Source organism: Taurulus bubalis, assembly GCF_910589615.1.
Source record: "Taurulus bubalis genome assembly, chromosome: 4".
NCBI lineage: Eukaryota > Metazoa > Chordata > Actinopteri > Perciformes > Cottidae > Taurulus > Taurulus bubalis.
In genome coordinates, this window is record NC_136592.1 from 16,914,427 (window position 1) to 16,941,860 (window position 27,434).

General features: G+C 40.7%; 1 protein-coding gene across 1 annotated transcript in view; it reads right to left on the reverse strand.

Moving 5' to 3' along the window:
- Positions 1-11,148: 11,148 nt before the first annotated feature.
- The window catches only part of spon1a (spondin 1a), a gene marked incomplete at both ends in the record, with an annotated part of 61,991 nt that continues 45,705 nt past the window's right edge, over positions 11,149-27,434 (reverse strand). Inside the window, 9 exons of the mRNA XM_079217116.1 lie at positions 11,149-11,312; positions 15,265-15,531; positions 18,218-18,382; positions 18,700-18,867; positions 18,968-19,138; positions 19,975-20,157; positions 20,259-20,334; positions 21,293-21,433; positions 23,580-23,781. Coding sequence (XP_079073242.1) covers positions 11,149-11,312; positions 15,265-15,531; positions 18,218-18,382; positions 18,700-18,867; positions 18,968-19,138; positions 19,975-20,157; positions 20,259-20,334; positions 21,293-21,433; positions 23,580-23,781 — 1,537 coding nt within the window. The remainder of the gene's footprint in view (positions 11,313-15,264; positions 15,532-18,217; positions 18,383-18,699; positions 18,868-18,967; positions 19,139-19,974; positions 20,158-20,258; positions 20,335-21,292; positions 21,434-23,579; positions 23,782-27,434) is intronic.

Genomic DNA, 27,434 nt, shown 5'->3' on the forward strand with positions numbered 1-27,434 from the left:
CCCTCTCCCTCCCCCACTCCATTACATTCACTTCACAATAAGTGGTTGACAATTCTGTCAAAGTGCTATTACTCATAGCTTGGTTGTGTATTTATGATTTGACAGGATTAGCTGAGATTCAGGAGGTAAATAGAGACTTGAAGACAATAGTAATATTGTATGTTAGCTCAGCCCATGTTCTGCAGAATTACTTAACCTTTTTAGCCCCGCAGCGCCCATTATTGGACAAGGAAAGAGGAACATTAATCAAGTGACGTTTCCTGAAGGATCTCCAGAACCACAACGTTGATTAACTTCATTTAAATTGCTGAAATACAGTAAAGGCTTGTGGGAAGAGTTCTATCCGAACAGAAAAGATCAAAGTTACGTTAAGTTTATGTAATTACATAAACCCCGTAACCTCGCTGTCATTTCTGGCGGCGGTCGTAACGTTTCACTAGATCGTCAATAAGTACACTTTACAAAGTCTGATTTCAATAAAAGACACTTATTCGTAACCCTAGAAGCTTGTATGAATCTAATAAAGTATGATAGATCCTTGTGTGTAGTATATTAGTACCTAAAAAAATCCTACTCGCTTTGACTTTTTCCACTCTGGAAGCTTCCGTGATCGTGGGAGGCTTTTGAAAACGCGTCACACATCTTAACCCTTTGGGGGCGGGGCCCGCTTCGAAGCGGCGGCAGACGTTTAAGTTTTTAATAAAATTCTATCTTAGCAATAATACGTCACAGAGATATGGTTTCCACTTCCGCGTCTGAGCATCTAAACATGGACGTGTCTTACGACGCGTGCAAAGCTTCAGTGAAGCAGAATATGCCAAGCAAAGAGTCCTGAGCACAGCTATATTGGAGGGGACTGACGGTGCAGCTTCAGTGCCTGAAGGATTCGCTAACAAGGAGCTAGCCGGAGCTAACGGGCCAGATAGCTGGCTACAGCATTTCTGTGAGACTCAATGGTGAGTAAACAATTGTTGTCCCTATCATCGTTAACTTTCTTACAGTGAACTTAGTATGACTAGTCGTGTTGGACCTCCATTATGTGTTTGTAAGACCGTAACTAACGTTTGTTTGTTGACGATAGCTTTGTAGCATTAGCACGTCACTATATAGTGCCGTGTTGGATGTTTCTTCCGTGTCTACGACTGAACGGTGCATAATCAACTGTTGTCCATATCACCGTTAACTTTCTTACAGTGAACTTAGTAAGCCTAGCAGTGTTGGATCTCCGTTAATCGTTATTACAGTAGTGTTTAAGTCATGTTAGGTGCTGCTAACATGTCGCTAGCTAATGAGAGCTAACGGAGATAGCTGACTGCAGCTATGAACGGTGGGTAATCAACTGTTGTCCCTATCACCGTTAACTTTATTTCAGTGAACTCATACTGACTTGTATTAATGTATTTTACAGAGTGGATTCAGAGCTGCGGGGATCCAGAGGACAACATGCAGCATTGCTGCAGCAGTCTCCCAGTCCGTCTGCCTGCCAACACATCACCATAGCAGGCCTCAAAGCCAGCCACAGCTCATCTCCCTCACCATATAATAATAATAATTGTTTTTTGACATTTATTTACATGTGTCTACCATTTTATTCATATATTCCACTGCTTTTGTGAACCTAAGACCTTTGGTAAACCAATTTCCATCACCAAAACCGATATACCACATGAGTAAAGTTATGTTTTCACAACAAATCTTAAAAAAGATTACGTTTTTCAGCTTTAGTCATATTTTCTCTTTACACTTGTGCCTTGGGACAATGGTGCCTCATTATATAGATAGCTGAAATTGTTCTGTAATTTTTGATATACAACACATGTATGTATCACATGCAAGTGACTTTAAAAAGGGAAATTAAAAAAATTATGTAAAATCGAGAAAATGACCCCAGTGTTAAGCAGGGATTTATGCAAATTTTAAATCCCTGCATGCCCCAAGCCAATGGTGTTTAGACATAAAGGTTATAACTTTTCCATTTTTGAACCGAACGACACCGTTTTTTGACTAAAACTCCATGGTAATTCCCCATGGCTTTGATTCATTGTGATTTTTCATTATCTTACAACTCTGTCGGTTGTTGTTTAGGGCTTTAAGCATGCATCTGGAAAAACTTGGGGGCGGCTCAAGAAGGTATTTTTGGCCTGCAGGTGTGCAGGTGAGCGTGGTAGACAGGGTCGTCAGGAGAGTGGGGACACCTGCACTCAAGTGGAATGAGCTCAAAGGGCCTCGGGTTGAGCGCTCTCCCTCTCCTCAGCTGTACCGAGTTGCCGACACCAGCCCACTGGTGTCGGCAACTCGGTACAGCTTTAGTTTGGCAAGTTGAAATAAACCTATTTTATGTTAAACCACTCATTGTGTCTGTGTCCCCCCTTTCTTTTGTCACGGCCATGCAGCCCGGTTCGTGACAAGTGGGGGCTCGTCCGTCCAAATTTCTTTTGTTTGGGCCTGTTTTTTCTATGGAAAAAATATTGTTTGTCTGGGACAATGGGTCTCTAGTTTTAGGTCATGTTTAGCTTTCTCATCTAAGCAGTGGTGAAGTGCAGAGTATACAGAATAACTTATACCATCTTATTTTTTAGTTGCACACCCACTTCTAAATCCCCTCTGTTGCACATCATTATTCCCCTCTTTCTTTGAGGGAACTATAACATTACTGGATGCAACCATCACTAATGCTAGCATGGTTTCTCAGGGATTGAAGCTGTTATTGTTTTATATTATGACAATCTAACCCATGACAACATATTAGTTAGGGTTATAAAGACTATGGCTGTTGGTAGTTGTTGTTGGTTTTGCTTAAATATACAGAATTGTAAATGGACGAGTTACTGTTGTATGGATTATTGAACTAAAATAGCTCATGTGTTTGCTTAGGGCCTCTTAATCACTAAAATCCCCTGAAAACACAAGTGTTAATCACGGTCAAAAACGTCTGCAATGTTTTTAGTGAAATACAGTCTTATGCTCATGGGAAAAACACACCAAGTTGCAAAACACAAGTGAAATATACACTCTGGTCTGCTTTCAGCTATATCCGCTCTTCAGGGAAAAGGAGTCTGGTTGTAACGTTTTGTCCAACATCCAAATCCAGCAAAAGGAAGTGCAGTAATTGTTTGTGAGGCCTACTGTGGAAAACATGCTGGAGCCCTTATCCCTGCCTTGTATCGCATGTCCCAATTGCACCAGATTGGTCACAGTACTCACTTGGGTCTCCAGCAATACACCCACCAAGTGTGAAGTAGATCAGACGAATGATTGCCAAGATATGCAAAGGACATGTCCACATACAGACATACAGAGAGACATCGTCAGATCCGATTAAAATAGAATACAACAATACAGTTACGTACAAACACATTTTAGGGTGGGAATGAGGTGCTAAACTAGCATGTCTGACATTAATCAATGTTATGTTTTTCATTTGTGTTGTCACCCACTCAAGCTTTAATTTACAATGACACTGTACAGAAGCCTCCTCGTCAGTCTCTATAGCCTTGCTGTGGAATGCCAGTCAATTTCAGATTAGTGCTCTGTGAATCCCTGCAAAATGTGTTTCCCCAGCAACAGGACGATAACATGACAGGAAAATCATCTTGCGCTATCTCTGTAAAAGGGTTTTCCTAGTCTTTGCCAGCACTAGAAAGGGGTGACAGCAAATTAAAGAGAGAGAAAAAATGAACAGGACAATAAGGTGAATAATCATTTTCAGTTTTGAAATTAAACATGCATAACACTGGAGCCAGATAATGAGCTGTACCCTCCTCCGGGAGGCAGTCTGTAGCCCAGCCCAGGGCTTCAAACTTCACACCGCGCCGGCTCTGCTTTACAGACTTTAATTGTGTATTCAACTAAATGTTCTGAAGATGCTTATAATGCTAACTGACATCTCACATAATCCCCCTGTATCAAGTTCAACAAAAAATGTAGGACATTGATTGCTGCTGTGGTCTATACATTTGTGGAAAAGAGCCTGTGCAGGGCTAACAACCATATTGATTTTCCCTTCGAGGTGTATAGTTTATGAAATCCTATATTTTCTCTCTGTCCAGTCTGAAGAACTGCCTCCAATGCCAATACAAATGAGAGCTTTACTGTCGCTGCATTTCCCTCCTTGCTTGCAAAATTGAAGGGCAGCTGTATTTATCTATTCCTTCCGATTGTATCTTTTGTCAATTAATCAACTAACCTATTCACATTCAGAAAGGCTCAAGAGGCAAATCAAAACAAAGAGCGCAGAATTTACCAACTCAATCACACACCATCCTCGTCCCACAGAGCTTTTTATCATGCACACCTCACTGCCTTTGACGAAGCTACACGAAATGTTGGCTACAACAATAATCCACTTTATATAACCAAACTCCATTCAATTGAGCTTTACCCCTGTGATTCAGAATAATGTTAGAGGAAATAAATGATTGTTTCAACTAATCAAAAAGCTTGTCATGAGGCAGATGGCATACTAGTATGAAGCATGACTAATTTGAAGACTAGGCTTTGTTCCTATGTAAAATGATTAATACAAAATATATTGCTGATATATTAAGCTTGATTGACATGTATATTATGATATAGATTACCAAAGGGTAAGGGAGCAGTTAATTATCATTATTAGGAAGCTAAATTCTTAAATTGTTTTATGATGATGTAAGGTAACAGTTGCGTAATCATGTTGATAAATGGACAGACACATCCCCTAACTTAGACATACAATAAATATATAAATAAAAGCAATACAAATTAAATTAAATGAGGATATATATACAGTGTTGCGTCAAAACAAGTTTGAGCATGCATTGAGTAGGAGCATCTGGGAACTCCAGGCCTGAAGGGGACGGAACCCAAACAAAGCGAACCCAAAATACAACCCATGTTTCTGGAGGGACCAGATTCACCAGCGTACGCCTCAATAAGCATGAGTATAAAATGTTTGGTGTTAGCTTAGCTGCCCTCTTTGCTCTTCTCCACAACGCAGCTCGTGTTCAACCACAGACGCAACTGTTATGGATTCTATTCATTTAAAATATTGTTTGAGGCAATCGTTTGTTTGCTATTTTCAGTTGATTTTGATCTTTGAACTTGAAGGAAAAGTAGGAGTTTAAGTTAATGGCAAATATGCAATGGAAATACTAGCAAATGGCAATTTCATCTGATCTTTGAATTTGATTTGCCTGTGCAATTGCTTTATTTGGTAAAAAATGTGTCGTTTAATGATGTTAAATTATTATTGTTTAAAGCCATTCTGATGTAGAATTGAATCTACTCCTTTTGTTTGTGTTCAAGGTTATCAACCTATTCCTATTCCTACTCATATTCCTATTCCTACTACTATTCTATGGTCTACTACTACAAATACTCAACTGTTAACACCATAAAAATAAAAACATCAGAACAGAACCGAGTTGTCCCTTTGTACTGTTTGGGTTGAACAAGCCGTTTTCAAGTTTGGGCTGAGCTGAGCTGAATGTACTTTAACACCAGGATAACTTGACATACAGCAACAGCGCCTTCAGATAGGGATAGGTATCTTTAGGAATGTATTACTGCAAGGAGCTACTCTTATTAATACTCTGTTTTTCATGACTAAATGATTGCTTTTAGAAACATATATTGCATTTTTTTTAAACAATTAAATTGAGAACAGAATAGGAGTAATTAATAAAGTATTGTTTCTGGAGCAATGTAAATGTTTATAACAGCAAAGTCCCTAAATTAAGTCATTCATATTTTACTGGAAACAAATCTAAAATGTAAAAAACATTCCTAATTTAAGTTTATTATTAATAACAATCAATAATGAACAAAACAGACATCAGATAGTATCAGTCATTCCTCCTTTCCTTAACACTCCAATCTAATAATTTAGCCCCTATCCACATCTTTAGGCAATGCAAAAACTCAAAGGGCCAGTGTTCGTTCTGGACTGCTGAAGCAACGTGATGAAAGATGGCGGACTCCATGGAAGACGGACTACTCCCTATGTAAATATAAATGGCCTTTTTCTAAGCTAAATAAAACATAACCATTCTTAGTTCCAGTACATTATACATTAATGAAAACAGTTTTGCAAATTATATTGCATTTCTGCCAATTAAACCCCCTAAATGTTAGACACTGTTCCTTTAAAGTTAGCGATCAGACGTAGAGTGTCTACTCTCCATACTGCTCTGGCCGTTAATTGTCTAAAATGTATTTCTGTGATTTCTTTAGTGATGGACAATACAGTAAAGTGACATGCATTTAACATTACACATTGTGGGATTATTACCACATAGTAACACTAAACCACTAATTAAAATGGCAGACAGTAAATATGGTGCCCTGTGTGCAGTAAATAGGGAGTAATGTCACAACCAACGTGAAGCTGTGTTGACTGACAGCATGTAACCCTGATGCATCACCTCTGCGGGCCTGCTATTGGCTGTAATGTACTGTAATGAAGCAGCCGAAGATATTGCATTACAATCCATCAATCAATTTTATTGAAAATAAGTTAACAAATCAAACACATATTTTCAAAGACCTAAAAACAAGTAAATACATATAATGAATTTGAGATTAGACTTCCACATTGGGACGGCAACAGCAACAAAGGGTAGCCATAATTCTACTCAGGGCGACCAGTTGAGGATGCAGCAGTATATTCTGTTGGTTTTGCTCCATCAGACGACCAGAATACCTGATCTTTATCATAGTTGGGTAGTGTGCTCAGTCAGGTGGGACTTTGTGATGAACAAGTTCTGCAGAGCTCGATGTGAAGAGATTCTCTGATCCCCTTCAAGATAGCCGTTTGATGAGGTTGACAAAAGCCTTCCAGTCCTCAAATTCAGCAGCCTCCCCTTTTTGGATAGATCTGGATTTGGAAACACGTTCAGGTTAGTTGATCCAGCCTCTACCTCTCCGACGCTGGTTAATAACTGGTACTGATTCAGTCTTTACTCATTCAACAAAGTCAAGGGTACCTACATTAACAAGCTCATCCAGAGAGCGGGGAAGGTCGATGCAGCTGTGCCGCTCTTCTGCAATCATGTGGTTGGCGGCCATATATTCTTTAGGCATCTATACAAACAAACTATACATATATATATATATATATATATATATATATATATATATATATATATATATATATATATATATGAGATGATCATTTTAAGAGAAAGAAATAAAGTGCTTTCACCAACTCAATCAAAGAAGGACATTGTTACTCTACCATCAACCTCCATAATGGACGATCAGCAGCCTGTTTCTCAATGAAAAAATACTGCATATGTACCCCAGCACGGAGTAGGTGGCCCTCGCCGCGGGCTGACCCAGAACATCAACCATGCACTTCATCTGCAGGCAAAATATACAGAATCACAGTAGCTGACATTCAAAGTATCCACTTGGTTCTGGACGTTTGTCTAAGGGAGCTGACCTACCATCTGATAATCACAGTCGACAGGGAAGATATTTTCAGCCAGATAGAAGGCCAGGATGCAGCCGACTCCCCACACATCTATAGCCTCGAAGGGCAGGCCGAGGGCAACTTCTGGAGCATCCAAGGCCACCAAACGCTGCAGAAAAAAAAAGTTTGGGATTGAGCTTGCCATGTGCTACTGTATTAGTTTGTTCTTCATTGATTAGTAATTGATAGAAGAATACAAATTGGTTCAATACAACAATAATACATACCTGATTTGCAATTGGGCGGATCTCGTTCAGAGCAAGTGGTTTCGAAGTCTCGTTCTTGGACCAGGTCATAAAGACTCATGTCCAGAATCTCAAATGCCAGAGAAGTCTGTCTTGTATGTTCAAACACTCAAAGAACTTGACTATGTTAGTGTGATCTGGATTCAGGACACTGATGACTTCTAACATGGACACCTGTGGAACAAAGAGGTTCCTAGGTAATCTGATAGAGCAGACACAATGTAAGCAAGGCCATGCTGTATGTCATGAGAAGAAGTCCAAAAATCTACCTCTCTCTCAGTGTCCTGGATGAATGCAATGTCCTGTTTGAGGATATTTACAGCCACTGACTCTTGTGTGGCCAGATTTTGGCACTTCACCAATAAATTCCAGAACAGAGTAACCAGAGGAGCTGCTGATCAGAGTTTGACCTGCCGGCACCTCAGGTACTGTCAGTGTGACTGCGGGAGAGAATGGAGTCAGTTTATTCAGTCACAACATGATCAAACACATCTTAACCATGAAGCATGTTCTTGTATTTTAGTGTTGTCTTGTCATTCTGAGACCATGTGAAGGAGAATAATGTATAAAATACTGTTCATATGTGTATCATATTAATCTATTTATTTATTTCAGAAAACAGATATACATTTCTGCATTTATGTAGCACTTTTCTAGTATTAGCAGCCGTTAAGTCAGTTTGTTCCTAATTACTTCTTAGTTTCTGTTTTAATAAGTGCTTTTTAAACAATACATTGAATTTTTTTGCAAGTGTATCGATTTGTAGCGTAATTATTAAATGTGCACATAGATCTTTGAATGAAACAATGTTAATTATGGGAATTGCATCTCTGTTACAGATGTGTGGTCGTCAATGGTCGGAACAGTATTTGTGACCAAGAGGCAAGGGTTTGATCAGTGGCGGGCCTTGGGTTTTCCAACTGGGCCAGCAGTGGATCAGCTGTTCACGCTGCAGCACACCAGGAGCAGACCAACAGGCTAGGAGGAACATACAAGACAGCAGCTGTGCAATGGGAAAATAAGCTAATAGGGAAAAATAATTATAATACATGTAGTGTATTTGTGAAAAACAATTACATTATAAAATAGATATAACTTAATTATAAAATATTTTAAAAAATCATTAAAAAATGGAATTATAAAATCTGTTTAGGCCAGCAGAGAAGGCTTAGCAGGCACTGACGGCCTGCCGCTGGGTTTGATCAAGATGGAGAATATTAAATTATATATAAACCTTTTTAGCCCCGCGCCCATTATCGGACAAGGAAAGAAGAACATAAGTCAAGTGACGTTTCCCAAAGGATATCCAGAACCACAACGTTAATTAACTTCATTTAAATTAGTGAAATACAGTAAAGCCTTGTGGGAAGAGTTCTATCTGAACAGAACATTTTTTTAACTTACCGTTAAGTTTATGTAATAATTACATAAACCCCTTAACCTTGCCGTCATTTCCGGCCGCGGCTGTAACATTTCACTAGAACGTTGATAAGTACACTTTACGTAGTGAGATTTCAATAAAAGACACCTCTCTGTAACCCTACGAGCTTGTATGAATCTAATACAGTATGCTAGATCCTTGTGTGTAGTATATTAGTACCTGTAAAATCCAAATGCGGCCGGACTGTTCTTTCTTCTTCTACTCGCTTCGACATTTCCACTCTGGAGGCTTCCGTGACAGTGGGAGGTTTCTTCAAACACGTCACACGTCTTAAGCAGAGATTTATGCAAATTGTAATACTCAGCATGCCCCAAACCAATGGTGTTTAGACATAAAGGTTATAACTTTTAAATGTTTGAGCCGAACGACACAGTTTTTTGACTAAAACTCCATGGTAATTCCCCAAGGCTTTGATTTATTTAGATTGTTCTTACAGATTCCGATTATTTAGGTCATTATCTTTAAAAGGATATGCTCAAAAGGACTGGTGATCCAGTCTGAGTGATCTGAGCTCAGAATGGCTACATAACCACCAGTCTGCCTTGCATTACCCAGGGCTAAATGGATTTTCCAAGCAGATCACATACAAAGATAAACAAACACATCCTTCGGCCACTAAAACAAAATTAAAAATCTAAACCCCTGCAACCCCTCTTTTCACAGTCTCTGCAGCAATTTATGTTTTAACAGCTCAATTACGACCATAATAATTCCTTTTCCATGTTTCCAACGCGTGTGAAGTGTGTAGGCTTCCCCCATGTGTGATTGTGTTGGCATATAAACAGGAATATCATTGTGATGTGTGTACTTAATTGTTCACCCCTGTCGCAACAGTGAGGGAAGCCTTACACCATCCCCTCCCCCACACCAGAGTGCAGGGGGGCAGATTCTTTAAAGATCTCAGCCAGCACATGCACATTAAATTCAGTGCACTCAATTCACTTTTCCTTTAAAGTAAGACGTCCTCCTCTCTCTAAAGTGACAAAAGATCTTTGAATGCTCTTCAATTTTGGCTTAGAAGCTCATAAGCAGGCCAACTTTACTTTTGATATTGTATATATTTTGATGCAATACTTTATTGGGGCTGTCACGGTGTATAGGTCAGTTAGTGCAGTATGACATTAGAAGAACATGCAGCCTCAGGAACGAACAGTTTCCTTTCGAACAGCAAATGTTTTAAGCTAGGTATCGCCATCTAGTGGCAGCAGAAGTGTAAACCCTCGACTGTCTACCTTACACCTTTATCCTCTTAAATAAAAAATGCAGATCCAGGTGACAAGTTGGCACAATTACTTTTATTGTAAAGGTGATATTATTCCAAAATATTAATATGTTAGAGGAACAGAGATAAAGACAAAGAGGATAAGACATATAGAAAACATCTACACAAGACTTTGGTAAGAATCTTGGGACACATTCTTATCAAAAAATTCAACAGCAAAAATGACAAAATGTTCTAACAATGCTCAAAATCATATAGATCTCAATCGTGGTGCATCTACATGTACAACAATACAGCTGTGTAAAAAGCCAACTGGGAATTTGTGTCCTAAAAACAACTGAACATTTGAAGGCGTATAAAACACTGAAAGGGCTGGGCACCTGTGCTTTAAAGTCTGGAATATACTGTACTACTTAAGGAAACCACAAGATATAACAGTTCTTTATCTTATTATTAAATCAATTTATATTTCATAATCATATTTTTCAAGATATATTATACCACAACAAGTTTACAGTATCTTTCAAAAGAGCTAATTTAAAAGCACAGAACAATCAGCCTAGTGTAAATCCAGAGTTTTCCACTGAGTTTCCAGTTTTAATTTCATCTTCTCTTGGTGACAATCGACCTGAGCTCTGGATTTAACCAAGACAGCTTCAAGCATGTGATGTTTCAGCCCTGAACAGAGTGCATTGAATCATTGTGTGACAGTGTGCTATGCCCTGTTCTGTTCCCAGCCCTATAGTCCTTCCTCCCTCCCTTCAACATCTCCCACGTTTCCTACTCCTTCCTAGCAGGGTTGCACATTACAAGCCCTGATCTCCTTCCTGTCCTTGCAGCTGGACAGCTGGGTCGTCTTAAACCTCTGCTTAACTGTCATGAGTCGTTCTTGAATACCTCCACCACACAGCTTGGTACAGTCTGTCCAACTCGACCAAGGTCTCATTTTACACCCTAAAGATTGAAAGCAAGGAAAAGGAAAAGAGAGAGGTCATTACAATAATGCTTCTCTGAACATATCTTTTATTATCTGTGTGACATTATAGATCAATTTTTTTATTTGGAAATGTCAGTAGACACATAACATGGAAAACATGCATTTCAACTGACACTTCCATCTTTTTCTTGACATATACAAACATACAACATACCCACCCCACCCACCCCTCCCACCGGTACACCCACCTAGAGTATAGGAAAATTAATACATAAAAATAAATAAAAAAGAGCCATTTCACCGAGCCAGACGTCTGCACACATACACGCACCTAAACACACGTATCTCTGGTACATCTGAACGTAAACACACCTGCTTCACTCTGCACATCAAACATCATCATATCACACAATCATATCCACAAACTGATTGGCAGCAGTTCTGGCCAGTTCTGGCCTAAATTATCGCCTATCCAACAATCAGATTAAAACAAGAAAAAAGAAAAGAAAAAAAACAAGAGAAAAAAGAGAAAGAAAAAGGGTTATGTCTATTGTGTGCCTAATGATTTAGGGACTATACCAAAAGATACTGCTAGGGGGAATCAGGCATAGTTTTGAGTTTACCCAAGTATGTCAGAACAGGGTCCCAGGTGGAAACAAATTTGTTCCTTGACCCCCTCAGCGAGTATTTAATTTTCTCGAGATTAATGAATTGCATCAGATCACCAAACCACATAGATGTCTTGGGTGGGTTCGTTGATTTCCAGTGCAACAATATTCTTCTACATGCAAGAAGTGTCATAAACGCCATGATGTTTTTATGTTTTTTTGTCATTGTGCAGTGTTGTCTGTCTGTGACACCAAATATAGCTGAAGTTGCGTTGGGTTGGAGATCTATAATAAGAGCCTCAGAAAGTGTTTTAAAGATCGTACACCAGTAAGATGTCAGAGCAGGGCATGACCAGAACATATGAGTTAAGTTGGCTGGGGTGTGATGGCATCTGCTACAACTAGCATCCGAGTTAGGGTATATTTTAACTAATCTTGCTTTTGAAAAATGAGCTCGATGCAGAACTTTGAATTGGATTCTGCCGAGTTTTGCACAAAACGAGCTGTCATTCACTCTTTGTAGAGCACAGTTCCACACGTCTTCTTCTATGTCAGGCCCCAGTTCACCTTCCCAGTCCGCCTTTATCTTCGCCAAGGTCACGTTTTTAAGAGATGATATACAGTCATGTATTCTTGAAATTAGCCGCTTTGAGTCGGATGGAAGTTCGAGCATATCATCCAAGCCTGCCACTGAAGAGATATTTGGAAAGTTGGGGTCTTGACACTTCAGGAAGTGGCGGACTTGGAAATATCGAAATAAACTTGACCGAGGAAGATTAAATGTGTGTGATAAATCCTCAAAGCTGGCAAATACCCTGTTTATGTACATATCCTTAAATCTGGCGATGCCTTTTCTTCGCCAGAGAGAGAATTTAGCATCCAATCTAGCTGGGTGGAAGAGGTGGTTATTGCATATAGGGCTTATGTTAAGAAGATATTTAAAACCAAAGTTCCGTCTAAATTGAAACCATATGTTGAGGGTGTTGATGACGATTAGGTTATTTGTGAAATGTGATATAGAAACTGTAAGACTGGAGGTGACCAGAGCTGTAAGAGATGTTGAACTGCAAGATCTAGCCTCATAGTGACACCAGTTCGTATCTGGAGCATGAAGCCAATCGGTAATTTTTTTGGACATTTGTTGCCCAATAGTAGTAGCAAAGATTAGGAAGAGCAAGCCCTCCCTGTAGTTTAGGCCTCTGTAGGAGCTCTATACGTATTCTAGGGTTCTTGCCATGCCATATAAATGAGGTGAAAGCTTTGTCAATACATTTAAAATAAGACTTAGGAAGGTAGAGTGGAAGGCATTGAAACAGGTAAAGAAATTTGGGGAGCACATTCATCTTTATACAATTTACTTTCCCTGCTAAGGATAAGTGAATTGTTTTCCATTTTTTAAGATCCAATTGAACTTTCTCAAGTAGAGAAGAAAAGTTTTCTTTGTAAACGTTCTGCATATCTCTTGTGATGTTAATGCCCAGGTATTTAAAACCATTTCTTGCCATTTTGAAAGGCAATACGTTATCCTGAATTTGAAGCGCTAAGTTATTAACAGGGTAGCATTCACTTTTACTAAAATTCAGTTTATACCCAGAACATTTACCAAATCTTAACAAAGTGTGGGTAATGTGAGGTACACTTGGAACAGGGTCTGATATGTACAATAATAAATCATCAGCATATAAAGATAGTTTGTACTCCTCTCCCCTAATAATTCCACTTATTGTCGTTAACGACTTGAGTGTGATAGATAAGGGCTCTATAGCCAAAGCAAATAGCAGCGGGCTGATGGGACAACCCTATTGGGTTCTCCAATGTGAAGTTCTGTGATTTCTTACCATTTGTAACTACAGAGGCCTTGGGTGAGTTGTATAGTAGTTTAATCCATGAAATTAAATTAGGGCCATAGCCAAATTTCTCCAAACATGTAAATAAGTATTCCCATTCAACAATGTCAAAAGCTTTCTCTGCATCCAGCGAGATGACTACTTCTGGTACCCTACTGGACATAAGGGAGTGTATAATGTTTAAAAGCTGACAGACATTGGTAAATGAGTGTCGCCCCAAAATGAAACCGGTTTGGTCAGCAGAGATCACATCACTCATTGTGCGTAGGGCAAGAGCTTTGGCCAGGATCTTAACATCGCTGTTTAGGAGAGAGATGGGACTGTACGAGCCACATTCTGTGCTATCTTTACCTGGCTTAAGAAGGAGAGTAATTGATGCCTCAGTTAGTGTTTGTGGTAGTGACCCACGGGACAAATAATCTATAAACATATCTAGTAGAATTGGGGTTCATTTGTTCAGAAAAGTTTAAAAAAATTCTATTGGGTAACCGTCTGGGCCAGGCGCCTTCCCACTTTGCATTGCCATTATTGCTTTTAATTTTAATTTAATTTTAAAATGTTGTAATGGAAGTTCAGTCTTAGACTAATGTATCATGTTTATAGAAGGGGCCTGGAGGTTATTAAAAAAAAGTTCCATGTCAGTTCTATCATTTGTCATTTCTGACATATACAGGTTTGAGTAGAATGAGGTAAATGTTTCATTAATTTCTCCTGGGTTACTAGTTAAGTCACCATTCACTTTCCTTATTTGTGGAATTTGTTGGGCAGCAGTTTGACGTTTTGGTGTGCCAAAAGACGGCCAGCTTTTTCTCCATGCTCATAAATGTATCCACGTGATTTTAATTTTTTTTTTTCAGTTTTTCCAGTTGATAACAAATTGTATTGAGTTTGCAGGTCTAGCTTCTTTTTATAGAGTTCAGGGGATGGTGACATAGAGTACTGAGCATCCACTGTGTTTATTGATTTAATAAGCTGCTCCTGTTCATTCCTCCTCATCTTGTTGGTTATTGATGAATATGATATAATCTCACCTCTGATCACAGCCTTCAATGTTTCCCAAAGCAAGGAAGGGGAGACGTTATCTTTTTTATTAGGTTCTAAAAAGTCATACATTTTTTTGTTTATCAATTCACAGAAAGAAGCGTCGGCCAGCAAGGTTTTGTCTAATTTCCAAGAAGGGCGTTCCGAATTATTAAAAGCGCATGTGAGGTCTAGTATCACTGGGGCGTGATTAGATTCAACTATAGTTGAATATTCATCTCTACTAACATAGGGAAGAAGGGTTCGATCAATAAAGAAATAGTCTATTCTGCTGTATGAATGGTGCACTGGGGAGAAATAAGAGAAGGATTGACTCAGTGGAAATAAAAAACGCCACGGGTCGACGCTTCCTATTTGATCCATAATAAGGGATAATGATTGGGCCATTTTAGACGGTTTTGTAGATTTAGGGTACTTGATTGACTGACTGTGATCTGTGTGACATAGTTGTTAATGTAAGGGGTAATACCAACCCGGATGCTCTGAGGCGACCTCAGCTCTGCCCTGTTTGCTCCTCCTCTTTTCACGCTGTTCCTTGCGTCGTTTTTTTTCGTCACTGTCGGCTTGTCCTCGGTTGCACTTCCTGATCTTACACTTTTTCCTCTGGATGGTTTCAGGACAGGTGTCTCCTCCAAACTGAGACTCAAGCTTTACTATGCGTGTCCGGATTGTATGACCCTTCCCGCAGGACGTATTGCACTCGGACCACTCAGTCCACTCTGACATGGCACAGTCTATGGCTGAGGAGACAGAATTGAACAACAAATTGGTTTTAGCGGAAAATGTGAAAACAGACATGAGAGTGGTACAGTATCTTATGAGGAGATAAATAGATAGGGTTTGATTTATTGTTTAGGGTACTGTATCTACTGTTGTGGATTATATATACATCTACATCGAGGGAAAACACATTTATATTAAAATAAAGAGTGTCTGGTTTTAAAATATGCATTTGTTATAAACATTCTTTTTTAATAACCACACACTTCCTCATGGGATAATCAGAATCAGAATCAGAAACCGTTTATTGCCAGGAATGTTTGCACAGACGAGGAATTTAGTTGGGCGGAAGGTGCATACATTAGACATTAGACATTAGACGAGACAAACAACAATCAACGACAGCAACAGTGCAAAAAGTCTAAATAAGATAAGGATAAAGTGCTCAGACAACAGATAACATTAATGTAAGTGTATGTTAAAGTGACGTGTGTGTTTAAGTTAAAGTTAAGTGTATGTATTAAGTGTATTAAAGTTAAGTGTATGTGGCATGTTAAAGTGACGTGTGTGTTTAAGTTAAAGTTAAGTGTATGTATTAAGCGTATTAAAGTTAAGTGTATGTGGCATGTTAAAGTGACGTGTGCGTTTAAGTTAAAGTTAAAGTTAAGTGTATGTGGCATGAGTGTTTAAATATGAATTGTGCAGTGGAGTGACCGGTAGGAGGAGAGAAAGGAATAAAAATAAAAATAAAAATAAATGGTCCGAATGAAAGAATGGTCTGTGAATAGTCAGTGATAGTCAGTCAGTGGGGAACTCGGGCTCTGTTGATGAGCCCGACTGCCGACAGGAAGAAACTGTTTGTGTGGGGTGAGGTCTTAGTCCTGATGGACCTCAACCTCCTGCCAGAGGGAAGGGACACGAACAGGTTGTATCCAGGGTGAGAGGGGTCAGCTGCGATCTTTCTTGCCCGCTTCAGTGACCTGGAAGTGGACAGGACCTGGAGGGATGGCAAATTGCAGCCAATCACCCTCTCCGCAGAGCGGATGATGCGCTGCAGCCCGGCCTTGTCCTTGGCAGTGGCTGCGGCATGCCAGACAGTGATGGAGGAGAAGAGGATGGACTCAACGATGGCGGTGTAGAACTGCACCATCATTTTCTTTGGCAGGTTGAATTTCCTCAGCTGCCTCAGGAAGAACATCCTCTGCTGGGCCTTCTTAGTGATGGAGCTGATGTTCAGCTCCCATTTGAGGTCCTGGGAAATGATGGAGCCCAGGAAGCGGAAGGACTCCACAGTGTCGACGGGGGAGTCACACAGTCTCAGTCTCCCCCTCCACCCTGAAGCACTGCGCTGATCAGCTGTCTCCGGTGTTCACTGAGATCTTCAACACCTCCCTGGAGACATGTCACGTTCCAGCCTGCTTCAAGACCTCCACCATCATCCCCGTCCCCAAGAAACCCAGGATCACAGGACTCAATGACTACAGGCCCGTCGCCCTGACCTCTGTGGTCATGAAGTCCTTTGAGCGCCTGGTCCTGTCCCACCTCAAAACCCTGACTGACGCACTCCTGGACCCTCTGCAGTTCGCCTATAGGGCCAACAGGTCTGTAGACGATGCTGTCAACATGGCCCTCCACCACATCCTCCAGCATCTGGACTCCCCAGGAACCTACGCCAGGATCCTGTTCGTGGACTTCAGCTCTGCCTTTAATACCATCATCCCGTCTCTGCTGCAGGACAAGCTCTCCCAGCTGCACGTGCCCGACTCCACCTGCAGGTGGATCACAGACTTCCTGACTGACAGGAAGCAGCACGTGAAGCTGGGGAAACACGTCTCAGGCTCTCGGACCATCAGCACCGGTTCCCCCCAAAGCTACGTTCTTTCCCCGCTGCTCTTCTCCCTGTACACCAACAGCTGCACCTCCAGTCACCAGTCCGTCAAGCTCCTGAAGTTCGCGGATGACACCACCCTCATCGGACTCATCGCTGGTGGGGACGAGTCTGCCTACAGGTGGGAGACTGACCACCTGGCGACCTGGTGCAGCCAGAACAACCTGGAGCTCAACGCCCTGAAGACAGTGGAGATGGTTGTAGACTTCAGAAAGAATGCAGCCCCACCCGCCCCTCTCATCCTGTGTGTAATCGTAACATCATTTAACTTGGAAAACAAAGACGGTGAATGTAAAGTATAATCCATTCATTTTAGAGTTTAAAATCCATTAACCATATCTCAACCAAACACATTTTAAAATGTAACTTGTCAGGACAAAATATGTAATGGAGACATTGTATCTCAAACACCTTTCAATTCCTTTTACTGGGGTATTTTATATAAAACCAAAATCTTTGCTTATTAATATGCTTATGATGTCTGATATAAAACTTGAATGTCATATTCAATGCACTCCTGCAAATAATCTCATGCATTACAGTTTTAAATGTAAGCTTTAATATGAACACAGTGCATTAGCTCAACTGTTACTTTGTTTGTGTACCAGCAAACACCACATTACTGTACCTATAGAATAGGAACACAGTAAAGAGGTCGTTGACTTTCTTTCTCTGCACTGTGTGCTGCGAAGTAACCTTCATCAGCAGTGAATGTAGCCGCATAAAGGAACCAGATTGCATATCAAAGCTTAAATTCTCATAAATTCTCATGAATTATACATGTAGAGTATGTGAGTGTGTCGATAAAAAATACTTACGACACTCTGGTAGCATGCACTTCTCCACCTGTTCTAAATCTTCTGTACACTCTCCCAGCTCCACGGGGGACTTAAGCATGCGCTGTCGTGTCCTCGCACCCTTTCCACAAGTCACACTGCAGTCGCTCCAGTCAGACCATGGAGTCAGCATGCAGGGGATTGTGTCTGTACACAACAGGAGTCACAGTAACATCAAACGCATACATGTGTGAAATATTTGAACTCAAATGAATTAACAGTTGTTTCATCATGAATAGTAGCAGCAAAACAGCACCAGCTGATTTAAAAGCGTCATTGTTCTAAGTTCATTGTTGAAGAGTTAAATCTGAACGAAAGTCGTGTATGATTAAAGTTCAGAGAGGTGCTACAGGAATTCTAAATGTAAGACTGTCTCATCAGTGCTCCTTACATGAATCTACAGCTACTGTGTAAAGTGTAGGAAGTGTCAGGACAGTTGTGGTCCTGAATATGCTGCTACTCACGACATTCTGGCATCATGCACTTTTCCACTTCTAACACCTCTGCCCCACAAATGGAGCCGTCAGCAGGAGGCATCTTCACCATGCGTTCTCTCCTCTTCATGCCCAGACCACAAGTGGCACTGCAGACATCCCATTCACCCCACTCTGTAACCAGACAACTGCTGGGAGCTGAGGCCAAGAGGGAAAGACATGGCACAGTAAACCTACAATGCTGCATTAGATCTTTAGTATGAACAGAACCACTCGGCAGGGAAAAGGGAAAACTCACAGCACTCCTCGTTGACCACACAGTTGTCTGTCTCCTCTGTGGGCTGGATGCAGACTGAGCCATCATCAGGGAACTGCTTCACATAACGCTCCCGGGAACGTGTGCCCATCCCGCAGGACAAACTACAGGGAGACCAGGTGATCCACTCAGACAACATGCAGGTTGAAGCATCTAAGATTCAAATGACAAAGAGGAAGCAAGCTTTACCAGCGGTTTTGAGATTTTGGTAAATGACAAAATTATTTAGGCACAGGAAACTCAAAATAGTGAACTTGTAGTTTAATAAGTGTTACTTATGTGGCTCTTATAAATGTCACCTGTAGAGTGCTTGTAAGCATCACTCTGGTTCCCTGAAAAGCCAGTCCTATTTTTCCATTCGCTTATTGCAGAAAATAGGTTCTGTGATAAACACTAGTTTATGATATACTTACAAGATTTGATCCGCAAGATAATCTTCACAAATGAACATCACAAAGTGGTGTCATACTGATGACAACACTTTGGTCAAATCTAATGACTGATTACAGCTCTCACAGCTCAACAATTTATCACAGATTGACTGATCTACATGGACACCCAACCTGGTGCCCCCGAGGCAAAAATTATTGTAGGGAGAGAAAATGAAAAAGTTAAAAGAAATCAACCTTGAACAACCAGCAGAAACTATTTTTATTTTTTGCCTTTCATGCAATTTAACACGCCTTGTTATAAAATATAAAAACCTGCCATATAAACAAAGTGCTCTCCTTGCCTCTCCTTCTGCTCTCACTTCCTTGCTGCAGTATAATGGTATCTTGGGCATTATCGATGGTCTATTGCAATAAAAAAATGTCAACAATATAAACAGAAGTAATAGTCATAACTTTTCAATAAAAATGTTAAAGATCAAAATGATGAAAAATCAAGATTAGAAATGCTCGGTGGAAGTTAAACCTCAAGAAAACTATTTTTGTATCATCAGCTACCCCATGAACACAGTTATTCTCAGTCTTGAGATAAATACTCACCCTCGTCACTGCATCCAGGCCCCATGCAAGGCTCGAAATCTTGGGTGTGGGGGCAGGGCACACTAAGGTCCAACTGGGCCTTTAGCATCCTCTGTCTCATCCGCTTGCCCTTTTCACAAGTGGCCGAACTGCAGGCAGACCACGGAGACCAGTTGGAGTAAATACACGTCTCAGGGGTATCATCTGTAATATGTCAAAGGGAATACACGTTTTTACACTGTTAACTATGCTTTTGATCGTGTGAGTGAGTGAGTAAGTGAGTGAAATGGGAGCAGGATCCAGACCTTCCTCTTTCTCCTCCTGGGCAATATCTGCTACAATGTCATCCACATTGTCCGGCACAATGTTGCACTGTTCGCCCTGTGGACACACAAAAACACAATAATGTTGGGACAGACACCAACGCTCTGTAGGTGCTCTGCTATTTTAGGAAAGATTCACAGCTGGTAAATGACATGGTCAGCATACGCTTAGAAATAATCTTAATTGTGGTATCAAACCCACAGGGAAAGTATTATGTGTGCATGTGTGTAAGTAAATGATGACAAATGGGATATTGGAATTAACTCCCCACAGCTGCCTCTAGATGCCACTGAAGGACTGCTAACCTTTTATCCCTCTCTGATTTGAAGTCAGAGTACCAAGGGGATGTTTCAGCCATCAAATTATCATTTTAAAAGTCTATATCTTATAGCAAGGAATTGTATAACCAGCCAAACATGTTTTAATTATCTTCTTTTTTTTCTTCTTTTTTTTGTTATGCTTTGTGTCATTTTTATTGGCTCAAGAATAAGTGATACTGCTGGTCAAGATATTACACATCAGGGCGGCAGTTTTCTGGATGTCATTATCCTACTCTTGTTTGGCCATTTCCTAACCCTCTCAACTATCATAACATACCCAGTAGGTAATCTTAAAGACAAATGTGAAATATCCAATGCACATTAACTACTACTATCTACAACTACTAAATTACATTTTCGTGAGTTTATACGTATAACATTTTTGGTCAATTGGGAAAGCAGCAAACAAACGTGTGGACCAGTGTCCCAATGATTTCTTTTCACCTTGTGAAACACTACTCCCACCCCACACACCACAAATACATGTACATCCAGCATTGATCAATTGCTGTATTGCTGGATTGACAATGTACTATGTTCAAGTCTTGTTAGTATTTCATTATTGTTACCAATCGCAACACTGAATTTGTACCTGTATGCTTCAATGATGATCATTATCATTATGATCATTATCCTACTGAAGAAACATATATATCTATATTGGCATCAACAGCTGGCTGGTAAATTAGACCAACCTTTCTGGCAATGCGTTCCACCATCACCCTGGCCACTGGAATGATGGCGCCCCCTTCAGGGTCATAGAAAGGGCTTTGTGGATGATCCAGACTGGTCAGGGGACGGATCTTTTCCTGGGTTACAATTGGCTTGTTGGGAGACTAAAATAAGCACACAAAAAGACAGAAGAAGCGAAAAAAATATAAAGCTATGGATCTTTGGAATTTAAAAAATAACCCACTGTCATCATTTCTTTTTTTTTTATTCATTGCAGTGAGTGCAAAGTCACTCAAAGTTACACAAAGCGCAAGTCATACAGAGGACAAGTCACAAAGTTGGAAAGCAGCTGTTGAGGAGAGGTGTATTGTATACAGGAAATGCTCTTATTAGTCAACAGCAAAGGTCTGCCAGCATGGGGTTGATAGAAAATACCACCGCCAGAGGCTGTCTGGTGGCAGAAGACCAGCTCATCCTTCAACCCCCACTGAGACCAAACAGAAAGAAAAAAAAACAGCAGTTCTGTTTATGTTTGTGAGAGAGAGGTAGATAGGGGTTAGGGTAATGAGAGGTCACTAATTAAAAGATACAGTAAAAGTAATGGCACAGAGAATGGATCTCATTACTCTGCAATAGGCCTGTGGCTTTAAAAATGTTGTCAGAGAGAGCCAAATTCCCACCTCCCTTCAAGAATAGCCTTTGTTCCACTACCCCCTGCTGCACAATGTTTGGAAAGAGGGTTTCTTTCATTAACAGTTCTAAAAAATATTAACATGATATTTGTGTGTTCACTCGTTATTATCAGATACATTATCATTTGACCAAAGATATGGTAATATTTTTGGTCAAATAAAACTTAAAAGCCTGATGACTCTTTTTGTGGATACATCTCTTCCTCGCGTGGGAGGCACACCTCACAGTTTGAAAACCCCAGCTGTATACAATTAAAATTCTGCAGTTTACAAATGGTTTTACAGATGATTTCCTGTGACACGTTTTTGTTGTTTTAAAGGATTATAGAGTTGTCCAAAAGTGTATGCATCAGACGGTAGATGGCAGGCTGAAGCTGTGTTTGCTGTGAAAATGAAATACCAGTGTGAACAGACCTTTTGAGTTCCTTTCAGTCTCATAACAGTGGACAAAGTCAAGCTCGTCATTGTAGTCAGAGTTACAAAGAATATGCTTGACTTGCGCTTGCAGTACAGTTCGATTTAATCAGTGTGAGCCACAAAGTGTCTGTAAGCAGGGACAGGCGTGGTGTACAAAGGAGTGTGTGTGCGCGTGCGTATGTGCGTGTGTGTGCGTGAGAGAGAGAGAGAGAGAGAGAGAGAGAGAGAGAGAAAGACAGAGACAGAAAAGAGAGAGGAAGATGAGTGAAATTATTTCTTGGGACGACCAAAACAAACCAGAGAGTGCAATGCAATTCAGTAGGTTCATCGGTGAGCTTCATACAAAGGTTTCACACGTGTCGTCATAGAGTTTGGTCAAACTCGCACAGCCTAAAAAGTTAGTGCTGACTGGAGACACTGAGCATGCAGTATATCAGGGGGAGGGTGTGAGGGGAAGGCGTTAAAGGCTGTTCAAGGAGAATTGAATGGGTGATGACACTTGAATTATTGCAAAGTGGCAGTATGTGAGGAGGTGAGAGAGGGAGTGATTGTGAGCAGACAGGCAGTTGAAGAGGAAAAGGTTGGCGTAAAGACAAGGTCAAAACGCAAGTGTGAAGGGAAGACTCAGCTAGTGAGGAGGAAGGTGATCCAGATGCTAAAAGGTGGAGAGAATAGCACTTTGCAGAATGCTGTGATTGCTGTGGGATTGTAACCTGAGTTGAGAATTGTATTTGCGTTGCATGATGATGATGATTGAGAGTTCCTTTTCGTCCTAGTTTTTAAACTAAAATAATTATCACTTGGAACATTTTAAATGTAAAACATTTAAAAAGGCTGTTTCACAAAATATTTCAGGGACAGGTGGCAAGTTTCAAATCTAATTGTAATAAGTCTGTATTAAGACACTTTCAAGGTCTATAGGCCTTTCAGAAAACTACAAGTTTCAATATAACTATTCGTAAAAGGATATTTCAGTTTGTGCATTCTACACCAAAAATCTGAGGGATGGAAATCTTTTCTTTCTACTTTTTAAAGTATTGAGATTTTAAAATCACAATACTTTAAAAAGATAGAATCAGTCATTGTACATAACAGAAGCACACATAACGTAAAGAGGAAACATTCTTGATTTTGGATTTAGGAGAAAATTACTGTGGTGAAAAACTAATTAATATCAAAATGTTTCAAAGTTCTCACTGACCTCATACGTCACCCCACTGTCAGTGCCAGCATCCCAGGGGATCAGGTCCTGGACGACCTTCTGGACCCAACCACACTCCTTAGTACACAAGTCCTCAGCAGACATACCCACATTCCAGTCTGGACTGGGCCCCAACATAGTCAGGAAGGACATGAGGTGACGGGTCCGGTCCACTGAGAATTCAGCGGAGGGGGCGGCCCGTCTGAGGAAGAGATTGAGCATGAGGTCTGTGTGATTCGAAGCACTATGTAAATGTGAGTAAGGGAAAGAGAGTTGTGTTAGCTGTATCCCAACTGGTCTACAAAGGTGTGTCCTTCAAAAGACCTGAGGCTAGTCTGCACCTGTTCCACCTTAAATGAGATGTCGAGCCTGAACAAAAGCAAGCATAATGACTCATTTGGTTGCCCGTCGTGAATTTGTAAAGTCAGATATTTCCAATTGATTCACCAGCAGATTAACCTCAAACGGACAATAAAGTGTAGGAGGAAAAGTTTCTGATGCAAGTTATGACATTTACTGACAGTGTATTGGGTTAACAGTAAACAACAACAAAACCAGTATACTGACAATTCAAAATCAGACTCTGAAGGAGGTTGTAAAGAATTGTGGGGTCCAGTGTTCCCTCTAAGCTGCGCGCGTGTGCGGCCGCGCAGGCCAGTCGAAGTGGCCGCGCAATAGATTTTTCAGACCGCGCACATTTTTCAGACCGCACAAACAATTTTTTTTCCATGGGTTATAAATCTTTTTTGCGCCAGTGTTTCTGAGATAGGAGTGAGCCATCTGCGCAATAATAAGATCTTTGATGTGACGTGTCGAGTCTTCTTGGCCAATCAGCGTCCCGTTCCTCGACATGCGCTCTCTGTACCTCTGCTAGCGCTCTGCCTCCGTTAGCACCCCCCACCCGCTGTCCTCCTCCGGGCGCAAGGAGTGAAGCTCGCCCAGAGCGCCACATGAGCTAGGACCGGCGCTGTTTAGGCTCCTCTTGGCGGGCCCTGCTCCAGCAGTTATAGGCTACCATGGCGAAAAGAAAGGCAGAGCAGGTGCCCCAGAAAAAGGTCTGCCTAACGTTCAAACATGAGGGGCTAGATGAAATAGTCCAAACTGACACAGGTATGATGAAACTTTCAGACATATTTAAATATGAATAGGAAGTTATTAAATTGTTTATATAGGCTACCTTTAGGAAAAATGACACCATTTCAATTTAATAGGCCTATAATTATTGTTAAGCACTGCATTAGTATTTTTCTTTCAATGAAGTTCCACTTAAATGTTGTACCTGCTGAGAAATGACTTTTATTTTGTTATATATGTCATGATCAGTCATAACCAGTGAACCAGTCATAACCTCCCCTTATTGAAGTTCAACAAAGATCCTTTAAGTTCAACTAAACTGACTGGTAAAACACCATCATTAAAGGCCAGCCATTATAAAGGATATTGAATAAATATCAACCTTGTATACATATTTATGCATTTGCTGTCATCTCTTTGAATCCCCTATGACTAACGCAGGCTTGTGGTCATTTTCGGCAGGTCGCGTGGTTGCGAATTGCTCACAGTGCTGAAATGTGCGCTCATGAAAAAAAAAATTGCTCAGTGCTGAAAAAAATTAAAGGGAACATTGCCTGGGTCCATTATTATTGGGTATGTGCTGCAATGGCGGGCCGTCAGGGCCTTATAAGCCTTCTATGCTGGCCTAAACAGAATCACAAAGTGCCAAGGTGCGCAGCTTAGCCTTCGATGTCTTGTGTGTGCAGGGCAGTCCGCTGGTGGTTGAAGTGGCTTCGTGGGTCGGTCCCCGTGTGACCTCCCTTTATGCTCGTTGTGGTGCCATGTGGCGGAGTGGGTGTCTGCTGTCCACACATGGTGGAGTGTATGAACGCGCCGTGTATTGAGTGGGTCGGTATGTGACAGTAACTACCGGGACCCTTTTTTCCCCCAATCCGCCCGTGATGTGGACTATACGTCACTCACTGAAGGCCTAAGTCGAAAACGCACGGCCCGCCACTGATGTGCTGATACTTATACCAATCTTTTACCAGTTTGTGGTCAATAATGTAATAGACTGATGTGTATTTAAACGGCAAGACTCTTTTTAAATGGTTAACAAGTACAAAAATATAGACACATTTTTTCATTCAATTAAAGTATTTTGTTAAAAGCTGGTACATTTAGCCAACCTATTATTTTTCAAATTATATTACATTTTTAGCATGCAAACTTACACTTCTACACCACACACATACGACACATACACCATTGCTATCAGCCACAAATATTAGTTTTGATAGTGGATAGTAGAGCATGGGAGGATACAGTGCAACACGGACTTTGTAAGGACTTGAAAGTTATCTATTGTAACATGGCCTATAAGAAACTACACTATTCACTTGGTGTTTTTGCATTACAATCTGTTTTTGTTGGTAATTAGTGACAGAGTGTTTGATTGAGTTTGATTAAGAAAGGATGCAATTTCTGGATTTTGTGTTTGAATTCTGGGTTTCCACAAACATTAACCTAATAAACTGTCCTGAGGATGTCTTTCAGTTAGGGTAGGGTATTTTTTCCCATGTAGCCTACTAACTTGTAACTTGGTTCCAAGTTATATTTGATTTTATTACAGGACAATTATTGTTCCACTTGAGGTTTGTGGAAGAGCACTCCGGCTCCTCTGCAATCTACTTCTCTTTGTTGGTCCACGAGGAAGGTAATGTGTATCTTTGAAGAAGCATAATAATTATACCAGTCAACAGTGCTATTATGAGTTTGTTTGAGAGTAGGCAAGAAAAACAACTGACTCAGACCCCTGTGTGGTCAGGAGGATGTGATGATGATTGTGACATTTAATGGTTGCCTGACCTATTTTATAATCACAAGTTCTAGGACTACCGACTGAGTAATGTGCATGATTTGACTGAGATCAGTTGGACACCAGGCCCGGGGTGTTTAATCGGGAGAATCAGGAGAGTTCCCGGTGGGCCGCTTCACTTCTGGGCCGGTCGAGAATTTTATTTGTTGACATTTGTCACGTTAGTCCATCTTCTCTTAAAGTGGGCTACACACGTTCCGCATTCTGACACCGCAGCCTCTGCATGGGTTGTACCATGCGAGGAAGTTCACCCCTCCCAAATAGAGTTGGTTCGGTCCGTAGCCCGTCTTTTCCAAAACGTTTTCTCAGATAGGATACCGATAGCTGGGCCGGCCCGACCGCAGCGATACGCGTCAGGGAGGATGGACGGGAGGAAGAGGGCAGGAGGGGCTGAAAAAGCCAGGTTGAAAAACAGAAAGGCATTGGAGGAGGATGCTGCCAAATGTGCCAAGCTTACCGATTTATTTTCAAGAGGACAAACACAAGTGGCAACTGGTAAAGAGAGACAAAGGCCTAATGATTAGCAACGTAACTATTCGGCTAACGTTGTAGCCTTGATTAATATCCTTGTAGCGTTGTCAACCAATTCCCAAGCAAAATATTACATTGAATTAAAATATTAGCCTTTTTATATCACCCAAAATATGGCGATCCATAGACTTTGCAAATATTGATATATAATATTGACATTGATATTGAAGTATGGAGTAATATGACTCTTAATTTTTCTTTGTAGCTTCGGAGCAGCAGATAAGACAGTCTCCTGCTGAAAATGATGAGCCCGACATTTGCAATGAGGAGGCCATGAATACAGGGACAGGTAGAGAGAATAACAGAGGAAACAATATGAATTAAAGTTATATATTGTAAGAAAGAGCAGTATATGACAGTACTTGATGAACCAATATGCATTGTTTGCTCAGAAGTGGGTGTAGTAAAGGAGTAAATCACCACTATATAATACTCATGCAGAAAAATGATAA